This window comes from Haemaphysalis longicornis, unplaced genomic scaffold (assembly GCF_048455015.1).
Source record: "Haemaphysalis longicornis isolate Haplotype H1 unplaced genomic scaffold, Haemaphysalis longicornis Haplotype H1 scaffold_4, whole genome shotgun sequence".
Lineage (NCBI taxonomy): Eukaryota > Metazoa > Arthropoda > Arachnida > Ixodida > Ixodidae > Haemaphysalis > Haemaphysalis longicornis.
In genome coordinates this window covers 37,231,840-37,251,667 of record NW_027526361.1, presented here as the reverse complement: position 1 = coordinate 37,251,667, position 19,828 = coordinate 37,231,840, and the positions used below count along the sequence as shown (strand labels likewise).

The window sequence follows — 19,828 nt, the reverse complement described above, 5'->3', positions numbered from 1 at the left end:
CTACGTAGTACACATAGCATCGTCCTTTAGCCAACCATATTCGCAGATGTATAAACAAGATTTGATGGTCTTCAGGATTGCTCAATATCGCGAGTATTTTTCAGTCAACGAACCATCTATCCGTTATAATCGGAAGCTTAAATATGGCGGGAGGTTCTTAGGCCAACCGTTTGATTTATTTACCCTTAAAAACGACGACAACGCTGCTGTGGTAGAGTTGAGTGACGGAAATGTATTCCAGAAACCTCGTGTTTAATTTCAAATCGCAGGTCACATCCATTCTCAGCACTGGTCAGCCTTGAACGAGCTCACACTGCCGTACCCGGCGAAAACGGCCGTGAACGTAACCGTGGCGATGAGAGAGAAGGTAAGCGGACAAAGCAAAGGCTGCACAAAAAGTTGGTTCCTGCAGTGCGCGGCATCCTACAGCCCCCAAACCGGACGGGCAGATTACAAGGACGAGATGATAATTTCTGGCTTGCCTTTTCTGTTCTGGCCGTTGCATAGCAAGTCAGTGGGCGAAGAACCTTAGGACCTCGCTTTGTCCGTGGCTTGTCCCTTGGCGTCCGTGTGCGTATGCACGAGGAGCATTGGATTGAATTGGATTTGGATTGGATTGGATTGGATTAAATTGGATTGTATCGAATTTGATTGGATTGGAATTGTATATACTGTACAAATGCGTTAACACTCATTTACATGCGCGAGTGGGCAATGCCACGGGTGATTTACGGTAAGAACGATCCCCAGTGCTTCGCCCACTCGTCATGATTCACTTCGTGGAGATGCGTGAATTTTTTGTCGCTGTGAGAAGGGACATGCAGTAGGGACGATAGTGCGTAGGCTACCTTAGCAGTGGTACATCGTTGCCGGCGAACTTTCTCCGAAGGGTCGAGCCAGTAAGCTTGATTCAAAGCAGCCGCTAAAAGCTCGGACTAGAATCCATTGTAACAACAATTAAACGGTTGGCGTCTCGAATGAAGACCGATATCACGGATGCGGTCGACGCATAATATAATTTCATTCCGCACATAGCATATTCGTACATTCCACACATTCCGCACATTCCACATTTCACAATCCACACATTCCACATTTCCCCCATTCCACATGTAATTCACATTCCACATTCCACATTCCACATTCCACATTCCACATTCCACACATTCCACATTCCACGCATCTCACATTCCACACATTCCTCATTCCACACATTTTACATTTCACATACCACACTATTCACATTTCACATCCCACACATTTCACATTCCACACATTTCACATTTCGCATATTCCACATTAGGCACATTTCACATTTTATATTCCCCATTCCACACATTCCCCATTCCACACATTCCGCACATTCTACGCATTATATATTCTGCTCCGCAAATGAAAATTTTGATTTTACAATGCAGCGCGAAACACCATGAGGAAATAAGTACGTTTGCTAAGCGCAGTTACAAATCTTCGTGCGATATACGTGTTTCGCGCCGCAACAGTAAGCGCGCTCCAACTTGGCCCTGTTTTTCTGCGTCATGATTTTGGTGGCGTCTCCGTTTCCAGAGTCATTGTGTCACGAAACGTCCTGGATTCCGAGGTTATTATATGCGGTGTTGAAACCTGCCGTACGTCCTCCTCTCGAATGATGAATAGCTTCATTCATTTATTTTCAGAACATGACTGTCGTCGACATGTTCAGGCTCGCCGAACAGTTCTTCACATCTCTCGGGCTCCCGCCCATGCCGGAATCTTTCTGGAACAAGTCGCTTCTCGTAAAGCCAACGGACAGGGGCGTTATCTGTCACGCCTCCGCGTGGGACTTTTGCGGCACCAATGACGTCAGGTAGGGTCAAGAGTTACTCACTTCATCTGTCTTTTTTTATTATACTTGTAATCTATCCAGTTGGCGCAAAACCGTCTGCAATGTTATTGGAGAACCGTATTGCTTGAAAACGCCTCTACATTGCTTGAACCCGCCATTTCTTATTCGAGAAGTTTTATTAGGCATCGGGAGACAAAGGTTGCAGTGGCTCAGTAACGCCACGTTGACAATATCATCGCTGTGCGTCTCTGCGTCAGGTGCGCCTAGAGCCCCGATAATACAAAATTCTGTGGGATAAATTTTTGTAGAAATTTGTGTGTTTCCTTTGCTAATTGATCTCATCTTAATCCACCGCATATTTTCAGATAATAAACGTTGGATTGAATCACGTGGTTTCCACAAATTTCTACAGTTCTTTCGACCTGTCACAAGAGCCGCCCCTAAAGAGCAAAAAAGAAAAACTTTCGAACATGTATATGCACGTCGTGCAGGAGACTCGGGTGTTGAGTTGACGCCAGGATTTTAACAGGTTTATTCCGCGCCTTAACTTTGGGAAAAAACGTGGATCTTTGTGTTCGGCTACTTGGCAGAAATGACAGCGCCAATTCAATTGCTCTCGCCTGTTAGATAGCTGTGGAAGCCACGCCATGGAAAACACGCAAACATCCGTGCTTGCTTTGCTAAGTCGGCATGAACTGTTTAAAGAAAACGAATTTCAAGAACGACAACATTCTTATTCCCACCCGCCGCGGTGGCTCAGTGGCTAAGGCGTTGCGCTGCTGAGCACAAGGTCGCGGGTTCGATTCCCGGCCGCGGCGGCCGCTTTTCTGATGGAGGCGAAAAGCAAAAACGCCCGTGTGTACGAGATTTCGGCGCACGTTAAAGATCCCCAGGTGGTCAAAATTAATCCGGAGCCCTCCACTACGGCGCGCCTCATCGCCTGCGTTGTGTCGGCGCGTTAAACCCCACAATCAATCAATCAATCAACATTCTTATTCCAGTGAGGGTACGGACATAGAACGAAATCCTTCGATTTTGTAGGCACCTGCCGACGAAGCCGTGCATGCGGTGACCAGGAAGCATTGTGCGCTGCGGGCGGCATTGACCCGTTATTGACTTTCTCCTCCGCAGAAGTTTTCTGGGTGGGGGAATGAGAAGTATTGCTTTGTAAAAAATAAAATAAACGCGTATATTTTTTGGAAACCAATATGATCAACCATTTAACTTCCATTATAATAATTATACGAATATTGTTTATATACTCGACCTCAAATCCAATATCCAGAGAGAAAGGATACACCTGCACCCCCCTCCCTTTTTTTGGAACCCCATGTCTGCAGATGAACCCTCTGTCTATAGGGATCCGGGAGCATGCAACGCAAATAACTGCCCTTTTATTGTACCCCCCCCCCCCAAAAAAAAAAAAAAAGAAAAACAATCGGGCCACACGATAAAAATCTAGTGCTGATCTCAATGCAGCGCACGGTTTGGTATCAATCACATTAACAAAATACGCGTGCACGATAGAACGCTCTTAGTGCGGCGTGAACAGTATGCATGGTTGCTCGATTAATTTACGTGCAGTTAATCCCTGACCACTTCCAGAATCAAGCAATGTACGCAAGTCAAGATGGATGATCTCCGCGTTGTGCACCACGAGATGGGACACATCGAGTACTACCTCCTTTACGTCAACCAGCCGATCTTCTTCCGAACAGGGGCTAACCCAGGTAAAAAAAAAAGTTAGCACTCATAATTGGAATCGGGCAGTTGTCAATCAGTAACGTGAAAACATACCTATCAGAGCCCACACAATATAATTTTGAACGGAGCCTTCAACCGCAACGTCACTTTTAAGTGCAGAGCACTTTAGGGGCTCGCCTTGTCGTCGTAGCTCGCTGTAATGGTCGATGTCAAGCGACTGCCGGAATCTGGCGGTGCCGCGAGATAACGGACCCAAGATAGATACTGGCGTTCCGTCGTAGGGCGTCCCGCAGAGGCTTCGAAAACCAAGCGGTTTAAATAGTCATAACCGTTCGCTCGTGAAACGCTGGCGCTTGTCATACATCTCCCCGTTGTTTAGCGCAAAAAAAAAAAAAAACTGCAGGTACATTTGACGCAAAACATATGTAACCGGCAGCGCCCGCGCTCATTTAGTTCGGGACGCTCGTTGTATTGGTTTTTGCGATAGTAAGCGAAAAAAAGTGGCAGTGCAACGTCGGCACGTGCGGGAGGAAAAGCAAGCACAAACAGAATTGTTTCATTCAGGCAGGGGGCACGTGAGCACTGCGGAGGCGGGAAATTTGAATCGCTTTGTGTGGTAGCAGTGACCGGATAACGGCGGTACAGCCCATTATGACGAATCACTTTCTCTGCACTTCCGTCAGCTTTCACGTTGAGTGGAACGGCTTTAATTTTTTACTAGTAACGTGCTGCAATGTATTTTGGCTGGCGACTTTCTTGCGAAGTCTTATTGTCTTTTTATAACACTGCTTCTGTTCCAATAATAACAAATGTACGCAGGTTTTCACGAGGCGGTGGGAGACACGATAGCGCTGTCCTTCTCTACGGCGAAGCACCTGGCAGCAATTGGCCTCTTGGATACCGATCCTGACGACTATGGTAAGCATACCTCACTCCTTGTAAGTTGGCGCCACGCCGTTGAAAGGAGAAGACGCCTTCTGATTCTGACGCTGTGATCGTTCCGGCAAGCTGCTTGCGGCAATCTTCCATTGAAGAATGGCGTTGGGAAACTAGGGGGCTTGCTGTAATTTAACGTGGATCTGAGTAGTGTGAATATATGTCTCCTTGCATTTATATCTGGCTTTGTTTTCATGATGTATGAAAAAGCCTGTCCCTTGCAAGTTCGAATAGCTCAAATAACTGCCTAAAAAAAGGTTCATAACCCACGTTTTTACGCCGCGTCTGCACTGGCAGCTTGTCGATAAGTGTCATTGCCATAAATTAGGTAGGAGTGAACAGCGTTTATATACCGTAGGACGATCACACCTGCTCGTCACAAATTTATCAGGAAGGTTTTTGTTTATTTAGTACATATATGCTCTGACAGGGCAGGTTGGTGCACGATGCCCAAATATATATATGAGGATGGCTATATATACGAGGAGGAAACCGACGAGGATGAAACCGGGGCGCAAGCACATTTCTTCAGTGCGAAGCCAAGTTGACTTCGCACTGTAGTAATTGTGCTTGCGCCCCGTTGTTAGGTGAGTGCGAGTCATTACCAGAGAGAAGAATAAGCGCACAGGAGAGGTTATCGAAACGCTTGAAATTTGGCGGCTTAAAGAAAACTGTGTAAGCTTGCCTTCGGTTGCGCTCTCGCAAAAGGAAGGGGATTATCTGGTGCAACGTTTGTAACATGCTGAGGGCGAGAGTATAAGGGTTGACGTCAGGCTGTGTGGGATGGATGTGCGGGGGTTTGTGTCTTTCTTTCCTGAATGAAAAAAAAAATCAATTGTAGTTCAGCGCCTTACCCTGTCGTTTCTTCCTTCTGTGTACCCGACTGCGTGCGCTGGTAACCTTGTTAACCCAAGTATATAGTTCCAAACGCATTATATAAAAATACGCATTTATTAAAAAAAAAGCGAAAGGAAAACACTAAAATTAACTTGTGTCGCTATGCTGCGTACAGATCGTTAATTGAATGCAGCGCATGCGGATTTTCGCATACCGTCTTTAAAATTTGAAGGGGGCGCGTTCTTAAAAGGCGACCATTATTTCAGCCATCCATGTTTTGCTTGTGCTACGGTATATGCGTGTGCACGTCAGCTGTATGTTTCTTCTACCCCTGGGTATATTTCGGTAACAATGATTAATAATTTCCCCGGGTTACTCTATGTAAATGCGTGATAATGATCGGTTACATTTCCGATAGTTCTGGTGGGCTCCACACGCGACGTTTAAACACTTTGTCGCAGAGAGAGACATCAACCACCTGTACAGAGTCGCCCTGGACAAAATAGCAGCCCTGCCGTCGCTGTACATTTACGATCTCTGGAGGTGGAACGTGTTCAAAGGAAAGTACACGCCCGAAGAGTACAACAAGGCCTGGTGGGATCTCCTGTGAGTCTATATGGCGCACGATCCGTCTAGAGTCCGTGCTTTTTTTTTTTTCTTATTTCGAACGCATGCGTATTTAAGCTCTATGGTAGGCGCATTTAGGCACTACATACAGTTACGTAGCGAGAAACTATCGCGAACTGTATAAAATTGGAGCATGCATGTTGAACCGAGCTTAATGCGATGATGATTTCATTGAGCCGACAAGGTCTTATGACTATAGTATTACGACAAGGGGCGGAAACTATGAATAAATAACACAGAGCTTAAGCTTTGTCATGAATTATGCATAAGGAAAGTAGTAAAGCAGAAAGTGTAACCTAGGAACCAGGGTACATCCTAACCAGGGTACACGAGAGTGCATCCTAAACCCAGCCGAATGAAAAAAATTGCTGCACCTTTGTTAACTCCCCTGTCACTCCCGTTAGGCTTTGCGTCAGTGCTGTATGCTGGGCCCAGTCAGTCAGGTGACGCTTCATCACAAGTTCAGGCTGCAGTGACTATCGTGTACGGCTGCCCCTTGACTTCCTGTCTAAGTTGGGGTAAAGATATCTTCCAGGTTAATTGGATGTGAATTGTATCACAATTTTATCTCTTCAGACAGAAACCTTGCAATCGCTTACAAACCAAGGAATCGCTTGAGAAAAACTAAAGCTGCGGAGGCATTCAGCATTTTGAGTGGACATTTCAGCACATAGAACGTTGAGCAAGTAGGACCACTGGTGCACAAAAGACGTTTTACTGGACCCTGACTAAAGCCAGTACAATCTATGGCGTAAAAAAACGCAGTTATTAAAATGTTTTCCAAATAAAGATTAGCTTAGAATGAGGCTGCACTTGTTCCTTTTACATTGGATTCGTTCCTTAAGCTCTCGTGAAACTTCTCGCCACTGGCAGAATATAAAAAAAATGGCGGAGCCCCTGCCTCTTCTGCGTACGATGAAGCACAAAATTGTTTGTCGCATACTCTCACCATACGACAACTAAACCTCCGTTGTTTTTCCCTCATATTAAGTCTGTATATATGCACTATCATTTGTTGCGTCTTGGGATGTACTTTTTTTTCATAATATTTGTGTTCACATACACTCTCTTGGCATTCAGTCTGGCACTACCAAATTATTCATAAATTTCTGTCGGGCAAAATACGCTACGTGAGGGATGTTCTCTTTTCTTGAGTGTGGCACCAACATAATATTTAGCTTGAACCTAACTCCAGTGCCACCATGCGACTTACGTTATCATTATTTCTGTCAGGTTGGAATACCAAGGTATCTGCCCCGGCGTAGCGAGGACGCCAGAAGATTTCGATCCACCTTCGAAGTTCCACATTTCAAGCAGCGTTCCCTACATAAGGTAACACAAAACCGGTACATCGCTCTGTATATTGGTGCACCCAAAATGCCGTACGTTTCTTTCCTAGGTACTTCACAAGCGCGGTGATGCAGTTCCAATTTTACAAAGCAATGTGCGAAGAAGCCAAACACGAGGGTCCACTGCACACTTGCGACTTCTATAATTCCAAGGAGGCTGGGAAGTTGTTCGGGTGAGCTTGCCTTTATCTTTCCTTGTTGTAGTTTCCTATCTATCTTCCTCTATTTCCTTACTTTGTAAAAAAAATGAGAGGTTGACTGCAGGCATGCGCGATTTCCGAATCGTTTCAAGTGCATTAGAATAGCATTATCAAAAAACGCTACTAATACAAAATCAAAAAATACAAGATTACAGATTCATTTTTTTTACTGCCGACTGTCAGCCGTTTTTTCAACTATTTTAGTTTTTGATGAGGGGTGTGTCGGAACTTTAGGGGTATACTGCATCGGAGAAGGAGATGGAACTTTTGGGTGGCTCAATATTTGAGGTAAATTGACTTTAATTCGACTCTGGTGGGATTACTAAAATTTTGTCAAATAAAACAGAACTAGCAGAAATTTTATATTCATTACTTTTACCCTCACAGGAACTATAAATTTATTTAATTAAACAGTGAAATTGAATTAACTGAGATCGAATTAAGAGAGCCGGCTTTATAACCACCAAGGAAACGACTTATTGGGATTTTGAGCTTTACTTTTCTTTCCTAGCACCCGTCTTACGTGACAAAATAGTAAACAGCTTGGGGGTTTACATCACAACACTATTTTCTGCTCTCTCTTCAGCGATGTCCTCGCGCTGGGCAAGTCCCGCAAGTGGACGGACGCCATCTCCTTGCTGACGAAAGGCAGGACGAGCGAGATGGACGCCGGCCCGCTGCTCGAGTACTTCCAGCCCCTGTACGAGTGGCTCAAGCGCCAGAACCAAGGTCGCACCACCGTCGGATGGCAGAGCGCGAACTCCACGTCCTGCCCGCGTGCCTGCGAGACGTCCTGAGGACGGCCGACGCTTGTACCCCTCGTTCGGACGCCTTCAACACAGAACGACGTAGGCGGTTAAAGGTTGATGCTTTTAAATTAGAACACAGGTGAACTGACGACATTGAATTGCCTAAAGTGTTAGAATGTATACGCTCGTCATACCTCCCAATGGTGGGAAAAGCGCACCAGCAAAGTACAATAAAGGGCAGCTCATGTTAACCGAGATTCCCCTCTTTAATTTGGAAAGCTTGTCAAAAGCGGATATACAATAAGGGCCTTAGTTTATCATTTATCAGCTTTAGCTCTAGTATGGCAAAAGAGGAGGCCTAGGGCACTTGTATGCGTGGAGTTGACGCTGCAGGCAAGAGGCATCGGCCGTTTCAATGCGTTAAACTTTTTTTTTACAAGCCCATCTTGGCGTACCCCAGTCTGATTTATTGGCGTAGATTTTCTGGCGTCGCTTTTTGGAAGCGATTTACAGCTCTATGGGACCGTTTAGTGTGGCGAAAAATCACTTATGCCACAAAGAAGAATCTTCACGGTGTTGCTAAAATAAATGAGCGCATTAAAAACGTTATTCTGGAAAAGCGGATTTCTTGATTAATTACGTGGCATGGAGGTCGAATTTAGTGTGTATTTTTCTCTGTAATATTCCAAGCAATCCTGCTTCTATAGATTTCTGCAGCCTATGAAAAACCCAATTTCGTCCATGGGCGCAGTATAACCCGTTCTGTTTTTTTGCAGGTATCCGCATAGGCAAAGAGTTAATCCGGCCAGCGGTTTTCCCATAAGCGAAAACTGGTTTTTGTATATTTGCGAAAAAGCGAAAGCACGTGCAGGTGACACGTGTTATTTTGAAACAAGTTAGACCATGCATTGAGACAATCGCGCCAAATTTCTAATCATCCAGCGCTTTATAAATGAAGGTGTTTGAAGACGCTCGCCTGTTGTTTCAACACGCTGCATGTACGGGGAAGACGTTTCGCAACTACTTGCCCTGGGGCACGGCTCATACGCATCAACATTGCTAGCGCAAAATAAATATTGGGTGTATTTGAGTCAAACATAATGTAAGCACATAACCCGGAATGCCAACGCTCTTTTAATTAGAAATGCACGTCGGGTTAAAACAGCACGTCGGGTTGAAATCGCGTTAAAACAGCGTCAAAAGAGGCAAGATAAAGGCACAACAATAAATAAACTACATAACTATAAATAACAATAAATAAATACATAAACTACATAACTACATAGTGACCCTAGTTTGCGCCTCGCAGGTCTGGTCAACTCCGCTCAGTCGACGTTTAGTTGAGCAAAAAAGAAATGGCTGCGGCTTACCTCGGCTAGCCCTGGATACGCAAAGCGAAAGCTTGGCTCAGCCTAGTTAATTCTTGGTTTGACTTGATTAACCTTCGATCTAGTTGTTATTAGTATGCTATTCGTCCGAAGCCTGCCTTTGTCTACGGTTGTAGGCCCGCTCACTGCGTTTTCCGAGCCGAACGGCTCGCCGGGCAATATCCGCGGGGGGGTCAGACACGCTTGCCATCGACGGCTCAAAACCTCCAGCTCCCGCCCAACGCACAGGGAAGACGTCTCGGCCTCGCCGTCATCCATGGCCATGCTCGTATGCATGGGGCGAGTCACGTGGTAGGGCACGAACTAGCTGCGGAGAGCGCATGCGCCAATCCGGTAGCCGCAGCGGTGAACCACGACAAAACCACGAATCAAAGCAGGTTGTGCGGCGAACGCGGATGTCAGCGGAGCTCGGCCCGGCGAGTCACGTGGCGCGTCGCCGAGGATACGGCTCAGCTGCGGTCAAATGAAGTTCAAATTTACCGCGACGGCGGAACCGCTCGACCAGATCAGTAAAGCTCTCTTCCATGCGATGCCGCTGCCTGCATGAGACACGCTGCTAACGTAGCCCACGGCGCTGCTGCTAATGGTTGCTTGGGGCTTCGGTATACTGCGCCCCCCCCCCCTCCCCCCCCCCCTCTTTCTGTGCCGCGACTGCCGCGATGCAAGTTGGAGCTCGTGAAAATGAACATCATACAGTCACATCGTAACGACTTGTTTTATCAAACGCGACTAACAATAACTCACGGCGAGTGTACACCTTCACCATTTAAAGCGCGGAAACACGTAACACGTGTACCAACACGAGCTCAGCTTTCTGTTCTAGTGAAGTGTATGCCATTTTAACTATGTGCTTCTAACCCCCTAAGCCACAGTCGGAGAAATGTCGCTACTAACGTTTTAGTAAATTCCTCTTCTAATTTTGTAAGTCTTCATATTCCGCCTTGCGTGGGCAGGCATCAGGAACAGCTAGCCTACGGAACAGGGGATTACCAATTTCAGAAAACTCACACTCGCTGTTGCAGCCCAGAAGCTTTTTGTGTGAGTGGTAGTTAACTTCTATGTTCTTCTAAAAGCACGCACATTAGATGCCGAGGTGCCATGCCGAACGATGTGCCATGCAGTCGAACGACTAAAAAAAAAACCCCTCTCTATTCAAGCCATTCGCATTCTGATCACTCTACAAAGCCCCCCCCCCCTTCCCCCCCTCCGAACTCCACATAATCTGGACCCCAGGCCACGCATCCCTCGAGGGGAATGAAGCGGCCCACGCCGCTGCCCGTGAGCATACCTGCCGGGCATTATCCTCGTTGGAAGACCGGTCGAGGACCTACAGCGACAACAATTCAAAAAGATACACGGATGTCCTCGCCCATTACCGACTGCAGCGCCGCATCTACCCCCCCCCCCCCCCCCCCTTCTGACACCCCAGGATGACCACAGAGGAAGCCATTACCCCCAGACAGCTGCAAACTAGCACCTACCCCCCCGGAACACTACTCCATGCCATCTACCAAACAGCATACACATTGCTTGTCAACACTGCCCCACAACCAACACTCTTTACCGTATGGTCTGGGAGCGCCGACAACCACCATCATTAAGCCCCCTAGCAAACCCCACCCTGGAGCAGTGGGAGGACCAGCTGACCAGCTCACGCCCTCACGAACAGTAACGACTGGTGGACAGGGCCCGCTGGGCAGCCAAAGGACCAAGGCTTCCTGGACTGAGGCCTCCCACAACGGAACTCATACAGTTGAATAAATGTTTATTCCTCCTCTTCCTGCCGCTCAAAGGGCTATGTTTAAACCTTCAGTAAGTTTCGGGACTCGAACAAAATCGAAAATCCCGGGAACAGCGTTGGAAAGGGCGCACCTCTACGGGTATGTGCTCTTTCACTGCTCAGGAAAGGACGACATTCGCGTCCTCGTACTAGCTGTTGCCACCACGGCTAGAACGCGTTTTTTAACATCATAGACAGGGTTACTCGCAGTAGTCACTAAACGCGGCCGATTTATATTACTTTCGTAGTCTTTCACTCCAGTGTCGCTTGCATTAAGACCAGACGCAAATAAAAATATCCGTGTAAGGTACATCGGTTGCTCCTCCAAATTTCATGCGAAACGTTGTCAGTCTGCTCGCCCTGTCCTTCCGTGTCGGCGGCAAAACAACGAGGTCATATGGAAAGGAAAACGACAACGAGTGAGGGAGAGAGGCGCGCAGACAGGGCGATGTCACGTATATTAGAAGACAGGCCTGGAACACTCTGGAAGGTCGCGCGTTGCGTGGACGCCATGGTCGCTAAGACGCCCTGCACGTGGAGGAATGAGCGCATAATTTGCTTGAATGGCAGGTGCTATGCCGTCATGGAGAAACTGGAAGTTAGCAGGGGAACGCGGGCCGTTCAAAAGATTGTCTCGTTAGAATCATACTGACACCACTTTTAACGTAAACTTCGCTCAAATAAGCTACATAATTAGGAAAAACGGGAATGGTCATGCGACCCACCAGCTCATTTCCCGCAACAGAACCTATGATGTCACATGAGCTAAGCTCTGCGATTGGCGGAGGCTGGCAGAAGCAGACGCAAATTAGGTAGAGCTTACAAACTAGACGAACGAGCGATTTGCACTTAAATTTAGGGCACATTCTTTAGAAAGCAATAAGAATGATGGAACAAACAGTGGAAGTTACGAAAGCACATGTAAACATAGAAGTACTGATGCGTTCTGCTGTTCGTACTGCGCACAGCATGCTTGGTTTAGCTGCACAGCACTACGGGGCTTGGGGCTGTCTCAGACGACACTGGCCGATTGACGCAAGCAACGGTGTCTTACGTGACCCCATTTGTCGAGCGAGCACTGTTTCAGGGCTTTTTTTCCTGCTTTTCAGGGCTTTTTTTCAGGAAAAACGTTGTCAGAGACCGAGCGCAGCACTTTTCCTGCTACATCTGCTTGGCTTCGGATGGCTTCGAATAAACGAGTTGCAGTTTCCTGACCAGTTTGACCCAGTGCTTGAAGCGACAAATGCCAATGGTGTGTAGGGCCTGCATTGCGTGTCTCTTCATAATACAATCCGAGAAGAAAAATAACTGTTAAAAGTGCATCAGTGTCTTCCTACATTTTTTATATTTATAGCCTCATCGGCCGGCAACAAAATCCGGCGCTAATGCCTTGTGATCTTCCCTCCGTAAAAAAAAAACAAAAAAAAACATTATTTTATTGTGGAAAAGACAAAGGTGGAAAAAACAGAAGCACTACAGGGAACTCGAGCTGAAAATCGCCGCCATTACAAAGAACGCACAAGAATATGGCGTCCTACTCTACCGGCAAAATTGGGACAAAGCAAGTGACTAACTTCAGGGCACCCGCAGCACGAAAAGGACCTGGAACATCTTACGAGGCCTCCTGGCGATCCCACCGTCAAAAAAGCAGCAAAAGCAAGACCTCATAATGCAAGCGCTCGTGCAACAGATCTACACGACGTCACTGAAAACTGGGAGGCACTGCTCGTCGACGAGGATCCGGAGAACCAGAAAAATCTGGTGAACCAGGTGAAGACGGCAGCTACCGCCAAATGTTTCCTGGACTGAGGAGGCCTACCACCTCTGACCGGCAAGGACCAAGTGCTATCTGGTATTTTCAGAAAATAAAATTTTATTTCTCTCTTTCTTATCGCGGCTTTTGTTTCCACGCCGTTATCCTTCATGCCTTACTTTCCTTTTGTGTTGGGCCGGTGGCTTGACCCCTGATAAAAGTAGCTGCTGATAACTCAAGCAGGGCGGTGAAATTTGCGTAGGCAGTGACGTTGACGCGACCTTTTGTAGAAAAAATTACGCCCCGCGCTACCATAAGAGCGCCTGTTGGCCGAGCGGCAAACATCAGTGCAGAAAGATCAGCTGAGTCGTTTTAGTTGACTTCCTGCATTCAACACGTTTAGCCAGCAACCAAGAGAGATATTAACACTGCCGGCACTCAACGTTTCTCTTCAAGGCGGTTTTGGCTTTACCTAGGTTTAATATTGACCGCGACACGCAATGCCAGCGAAGGCCGACCGCCGCGAAAAAAAGAAAAAAACTTACTAACGCGCGCTCCGGTTGGGGTGGGTATATATATATATATATATATATATATATATATATATATATATATATATATATATATATATATATATATATATATATATATATATATATATATATATATATATATATATATATATATATATATATGTATGTATGTGTGTGTGTGTGTGTGTGTAGAGAGAGAAAGAGAGAGAGAGAGCTGTCAACTTGCTTAGTGAGTCTCTTTACATGCTACACAAATTTATGCGGTTTCTTGGAAACCAACTTCAATCCATACTTTCCACAATTTTGCCCGTTGCTTTCTTTCTCTTTTTTTTTTTCTTTTCCACAGCGCTACACGGCTGCGCACCGAAATGAATGACATTCTCGCCTTCCCGCTAGATAACTGCCCTTTTAGCTCGGACACGAGAATGGCGTTATCTGACAATCACGTCGGCTGCGGGCAGTGCTCTTCAATTGTTCTCTCTCGCAACGCAGAAAACCGCCGTCGCCGCTATAGCTCAGTGGCAGAGCGCTGGTCTTGTAAACCAGCGGTCGTGAGTTCGATCCTCACTGGCGGCTGGCGCTTTTTTTTTAAGTCCTTTTTTTAAAACTTGCGCTACCTTTTTCCTTGGATCGGGCTATCCCATTTAGATGATAAAATGCGATTTTATATTGGTGTAAAAAAATGGAAATGAAAAACGTCTCTCGAGGTTTTCATTGCAGTAAGAATGTATTTTTACGTTCTTACTCGAATTCAAGCTCACCACAATTTGTATATATTCAACTAGGGTTGCCACCTTTCCCCGAACCCCCCCCCCCCCAAAAAAAAAAAACAGCCCTTTGGGGGAAGGGGGGGGGAGGGGCGTGGTATTTAGAAGGTTGAATTTGTGGTGAAAAAAATAATCCATGTTTTATGACATGCAATGCCATATGCATTGTAGCGTTTTCCTAGAGAGGAATCAACATAACGTTTGTACTGAAAGTTACTGAAATTTTGGTTATTGCTCTGAATGTGCTGCACTGAAAGGTAATCGCACATACTTCGTCCATTAAAACAACATTAAAAGCTCTTCTTTACAGCTCGCCCGCGTTCGTCCGCATATTTTCTCCGCTCGCGTGTCTTTGCGCAGCTTGCCGACTCCTATTTATCATCGTAGTGTCTGAATTAACGCTTATAAAATGTCAAAAAAAAAAGAAATACTCGCGGCACGATGGCCCAGAAACCGGCCAATGACGGCCGGTTCTAACCGGCAACCGGCCCGCTGTCGAAAAAAACCGGTCGGGCCGGTCAAAAACCGGGCAAGTGGCAACCCTATTTTCATCAAACTTTCATAGCTTCTCATGGAATTAAAAATGATAACATTGTTGATGGGAAACAATTTCATATCACTGTTGACTAACAGTGGCAAACAAAAAAATGTTTGATTAGGTATTTACTCAAGTAAAAGTATTTTCTGCAGAGTTCAGGCATGAACATTTATGAACTTTAATTTTTGTTACTTCGGGGCTCCCCGAAATCATAAAAACTAACGTGAATCGGCAGGTAAAAAAAAAAAAAAAACACATGGCGTTTTCTGGTCTTGCAGTAAATAGTTTTTCAGCGCCAGTTGCCACAACAAATAATGATTTTCGACGTTCGTGCCTTCGGCAAGTCTCCCCGTATATTTTGACCTCGCATAGTTTAAAGGGGCCCTAAATAGGCTTCCGAAGGTGGCCATTTCAATCGCGCAATCGCTAGAGTACCCCTTCACGACAACGTGTACCAAATATTACACCTCTGCGTAAAGCAGGGGCCGCACAAACACGAAAAAAAGATTTCACTTTCTCCCCTGGCTCACCAACCATACCTTGCCGCCACACTTGCGCGCTCTGACGCAGTTCTTTCCGGCTCTGACGCGCCTCTATGACGCACGAGACACTGCCCAGTGCGGCGCCGCGAACGCGAACCACAGCGACAGCGCTCACCGTTCAACCGGAATCTGGTGGGCGGAGCATGCGCGTCGAGTGCTAAAAAAAAAAAAAAATCGCGCGCAGGGCTTGGCGCAGCCAATGACTGCACGTACATCAAGGAGGGTGATGGATTGCCCTGTTTCTCTCGGTGGTCTTGCGCCGGGTCGATGACGTCGCGGCTTCCACAGTGCTTCGGAGGAGCTACTAGAGGAGGAGAGCCCCAGGCCTTATGGGTGGCCCCTTTTAATGAGCGATAACTCGGCTAATACTTAACGCATTTAAACCATTTTTGCGGGATGACGTTCCTTGGATAGTACTCCAGCGACGGCGCACGCAAAATCGTAACATTTGGCAGCCTATTTAGGGCCCCTTTAATGTACACGTCTGGCATTTTGACTGCACCGTACACGTTATCGTTTTACGTTATTTACTTGAAGCTGGACTTTCTCGCTTTGAGAACGCAATTGTCAGTGAGGTTTGTGCACCAAGCCGACGGGAACTGCTAAGGCGCTTGGAGGCCGCTATAGCTCAGTGGCAATAAAAAAAAAATAGCTCAGTGGCAGAGCGCTGGCCTTGTAAACCAGCGGTCGTGAGTTCAATCCTCACTGGCGGCTTGGTTCCCTTGTTCTATTTTTCTTTTTGTCAAATCAATTTTGCTTAGTTTTTTGTATTCGTCTTTGTAGGTCAGCGTGCTTTTAAAAGAGCTGTTCTTATTCGAAATATTTAGTTTCAAGTTTTATCCTTTTCGAGATATTTTTCTTTATGTGTTCATTAGTTTGCGGTATAGTCTGAACCGCAACATATAGTAACCAGGCTCTACACAGTGTAATTACAAATTGAAATTGTTACTATATTGTAGCAGCGGCTATTTGATAGAAATTCACCCTTTCGTAGTGATCAGAAATTTCCAAAAAAATTATTTAATACATTTCTTTCGCAGCTCCTGCCCCTCTTTCTGTGTGCACTCTCTTTGTGTTGCGCAGGGCGAAGAAGGTGTTCTGCATGTTTTAGATATGTTGATTTTTTAGGCGTTTTAAAGAACCAGGATTCTTTTAACTACCCGGAAGAATTCAGGGTTTCCTGAGACACTTTTAATCAGCACAAGTAGGGTCTATAGCTGTTACGCATGAGTTTCCGTGCTATGATTCCTTGCAGTTTTTACGCATTAATATTAGGTTTTTATTCGACAATGTTTGTTGTATTTACTGCCGCGTGCCCGTAAACAGCCCTTGCATTTTGCATCTGCCCATTCCAAGACAGCAAAAAAGGGTTGTCGCGTCTCTGGCTTTTGATTCCGCACTGACTATAAGTTGTTGCGTATACGCACTGCTTAGGAGAGCTATAACTGTCAGCTCATGAGAGGGCAGTCGGCTGGTTACCCGAATTATGTCTTGGTTTATTCTTTACTCGGCTAATTGTCCAATTAAGAGAACTGAACAATATTGCTCGTTCGCAATATTGCTCGTTCGCAATATTGCTCGTTCGCAAATTGGACGCTTGGTCTCAACGCGGTCAGCCATTTTGCGATTCCGCCGAAAATAAAAATTGGGAATACACTATAGGCGACTGTGTTCATTGGCATTGGTTCAGTCGCCGATAGTGTACCCTCGATGAATGCCGTAAGTTTTTTTATTGATTTTAAGTTTTCTTTTGCGTTCCTTGCCTTATTTTTTCCGCCTTCCGCAACACCCCCCCCCCCCCCCCCCCCTTCCCATTTCGAAATGAAATCTTGCGTACGCCCTTGGGCCTAACGTATCGCTTTCTTCAGCCTTTACCCCACAGCGTGACGTGCAAAACGAAGTGGGTGCCGGTTGACGGCATTAAACGTTTAAGTATGACGTTAGGCCTAACGTCGGGCAGTTGCACAGCCGCGTCGCTCCCTCCCTCTGCTGCGCATCAACATTTGCGCAAGAGGGTTACAAACTTAAAATTACGGGAGGCTTCCCGAATGAGGCTTCGACCCGTTCGCGCGAAATATGTCGAGCGGAGGGAATACTAAAATCAACCTTTCATTTTACGGACACTGCTCTACGTGATGGATTGTTACTCCTCGAGAAATTACTGTTTACTGGGAGGTGAGTCTGAAATATCATCCTGTGGCCCTGCAAGCCAATAATCTTGCCCGAAATATTTTTTTTTCTAAAAGATTTCCCAGCTTCCTGACCCAGGGCATAAATCTTTTTCAAACGAGGACGAACCAAAAAACAATGCGGTAATATTCCATCGTGAAGTATTCAGGTAACGGAAGAATCAGAATATGCTTATCGCAAAAAAGGGAAGAAGAGAAAAAAAAATGCTGGAAAGCTATTCGCCTTTTCGTTAACCTTGCCGCTTTGTTCGGTTAGTAAGCGCGTTACCGTCGATGGCGAACACCACGAAATCAGTCGCTTGCAGGTTATATAATCAACGTCACTGCTCCGGTGAATCGCCGTCAGCTTTACATTGTGGTCGTAGTGCTTCAGAGTAGCGTTACTTAAAGTCGTGTGCACGTTATTAAAATTTACTTTGTTAGTATCAATCAACTTATCAATGTACTAACCATGTCGACGAGAAAGGCGTAAGTTTTTCTTTCGTAAAATGCTACACTAGTAGTATGAGCCATGGCAGGATGACGCATAATTGCTTAGGGGATTGGCTAAAGCAGGTTTCACAACACCCAACAAAGGGCACATGCAACAGCGAATCGCTCTCCTCCGTAAGAACGCCACGAACCGGCCGTGGCCGCCGTGCCGCTATAGCTCAGCGGTAGAGCGCTGGTCTCGTAAACCAGCGGTCGTGAGTTCGATCCTCACTGGCGGCAGTATTTTTTTTTTTTTGGAAGGGTTGTCAAAGGCTTGAAACTACCTAGGATACAAAGTTTTTGCGCTTTACTCATTGCTGCATCGCAGATCTTCGTTAACTAAGTCAATGCACACGCTGAGTGATTTGTTCTGGCTAACTCTTGGCTTCGCGCTTTAGTCGTGCCGTTATCCGTTAGCACGCGGGGTGGGGTTTCCGTTTTTTTAACTATTAGCTGAAACTGAATATGTCTGGCTAAGTATGGGTGGCTTCTGCGCGCTAACAAAAAAAAAAAGTGCACGCACGTGTTTGGAGTTAGCGAAGGGGCGTAGGGTGACGGATACGGTATCAAGAAATTTCCAGCTTTATAGATACACCAAATGAAAGAAAATTTGCGTACCTTTTTCGCTTGCTGCGACCACTTTATCACTGCAGGCACAATGCCAGAACGCCACGTTATCACGTGGCGTTCTGGCATTGTGCCTCGCCATGGTTGCTAACCTTGCAACAGACTCGGGGAGGGACTCGAGAATAGAGCAAGCAGTCCTGTTGCTGCTTGCTCTATATTCCGGAACCAATCACCGCTGAGCTCACCTAACGCCTGGTTTGTAAGTAACTCGGTCAGGTCCTTGGCCCTACGAAACTAACGTTTCGTCCCTATGAAAAGTAAGGTATAAATCCTTAGCGGCAGCTGATAAGCCATTACAGGATGGCTTATCAAGGTTTAAATCCACCGACCTGCTACTGTAACAGCTTATACGTCGCAGTTCAGTGAAATTGGAAAGGATTGCTTTTTATTGATTGTAGTCTATGAACATTGTCAGTCTGATTTTCTATTGCCGCTGATATTTCGCGGAGCAATGGTACACATTCCAGGCATACCCTAATTTGCATTCGGTTTGTTAAGCAGCGATTGACGGTCCCTTGTTTTCTGCCCATTGGTAAGGAGGAATAAATCGCGATAAATGCAGCGTGCTCGCTGCGTATGTCATAAAAAAACGCATAGTACACTACGTGCTGATGTATTCTTCTATTAATGATTACCATGAACTCATTCCTGATAGACGCTTGATAAAATAACACATTTTCACAATGCCAAAGTGGCTACTCGTTGGGGAACATCCTAGAGCCCTCACGGGGTCCTTGACTCATTGTTTAGATGAAACGACAACACAAGGAAGAACAAGGAGGGGGGTTCACTTAAACCATGGCGTGCACTAACACCGGCGTGAGGTCTAAATTAAATGAATTTATAATGGCTTATAAATGAATTTATAATGAAACAGGTCAGCCAGACACCACCCAGACGTGCATTCTCGAGTGTTTCAATTACCCAGCAAACGCCTACGTTACACAACGTAAGCAGTAACAAAGGCAGGGGGCAGTTCAAGGCGGTTTACCGCAAAAATCGCACTGGTGATT

The 19,828-nt window shown here is 46.0% G+C and overlaps 1 protein-coding gene and 2 non-coding genes across 3 annotated transcripts in view; all 3 read left to right on the top strand.

Moving 5' to 3' along the window:
- The window catches only part of LOC144179714 (angiotensin-converting enzyme-like), a 65,470-nt gene extending 56,624 nt beyond the window's left edge, over window positions 1-8,846 (top strand). Inside the window, exons 21-28 of the mRNA XM_077708157.1 lie at window positions 270-367; window positions 1,677-1,846; window positions 3,431-3,555; window positions 4,349-4,447; window positions 5,764-5,908; window positions 7,163-7,261; window positions 7,329-7,451; window positions 8,065-8,846. Coding sequence (XP_077564283.1) covers window positions 270-367; window positions 1,677-1,846; window positions 3,431-3,555; window positions 4,349-4,447; window positions 5,764-5,908; window positions 7,163-7,261; window positions 7,329-7,451; window positions 8,065-8,275 — 1,070 coding nt within the window. The 3' untranslated portion in view covers window positions 8,276-8,846. The remainder of the gene's footprint in view (window positions 1-269; window positions 368-1,676; window positions 1,847-3,430; window positions 3,556-4,348; window positions 4,448-5,763; window positions 5,909-7,162; window positions 7,262-7,328; window positions 7,452-8,064) is intronic.
- A 5,339-nt stretch (window positions 8,847-14,185) lies between these two features.
- Window positions 14,186-14,257, top strand: Trnat-ugu (transfer RNA threonine (anticodon UGU)). The gene has a single exon. It is a non-coding gene; the product is annotated as a tRNA-Thr (tRNA).
- A 4,099-nt stretch (window positions 14,258-18,356) lies between these two features.
- Window positions 18,357-18,428, top strand: Trnat-cgu (transfer RNA threonine (anticodon CGU)). Its single transcript has one exon. It is a non-coding gene; the product is annotated as a tRNA-Thr (tRNA).
- Window positions 18,429-19,828: the final 1,400 nt, after the last annotated feature.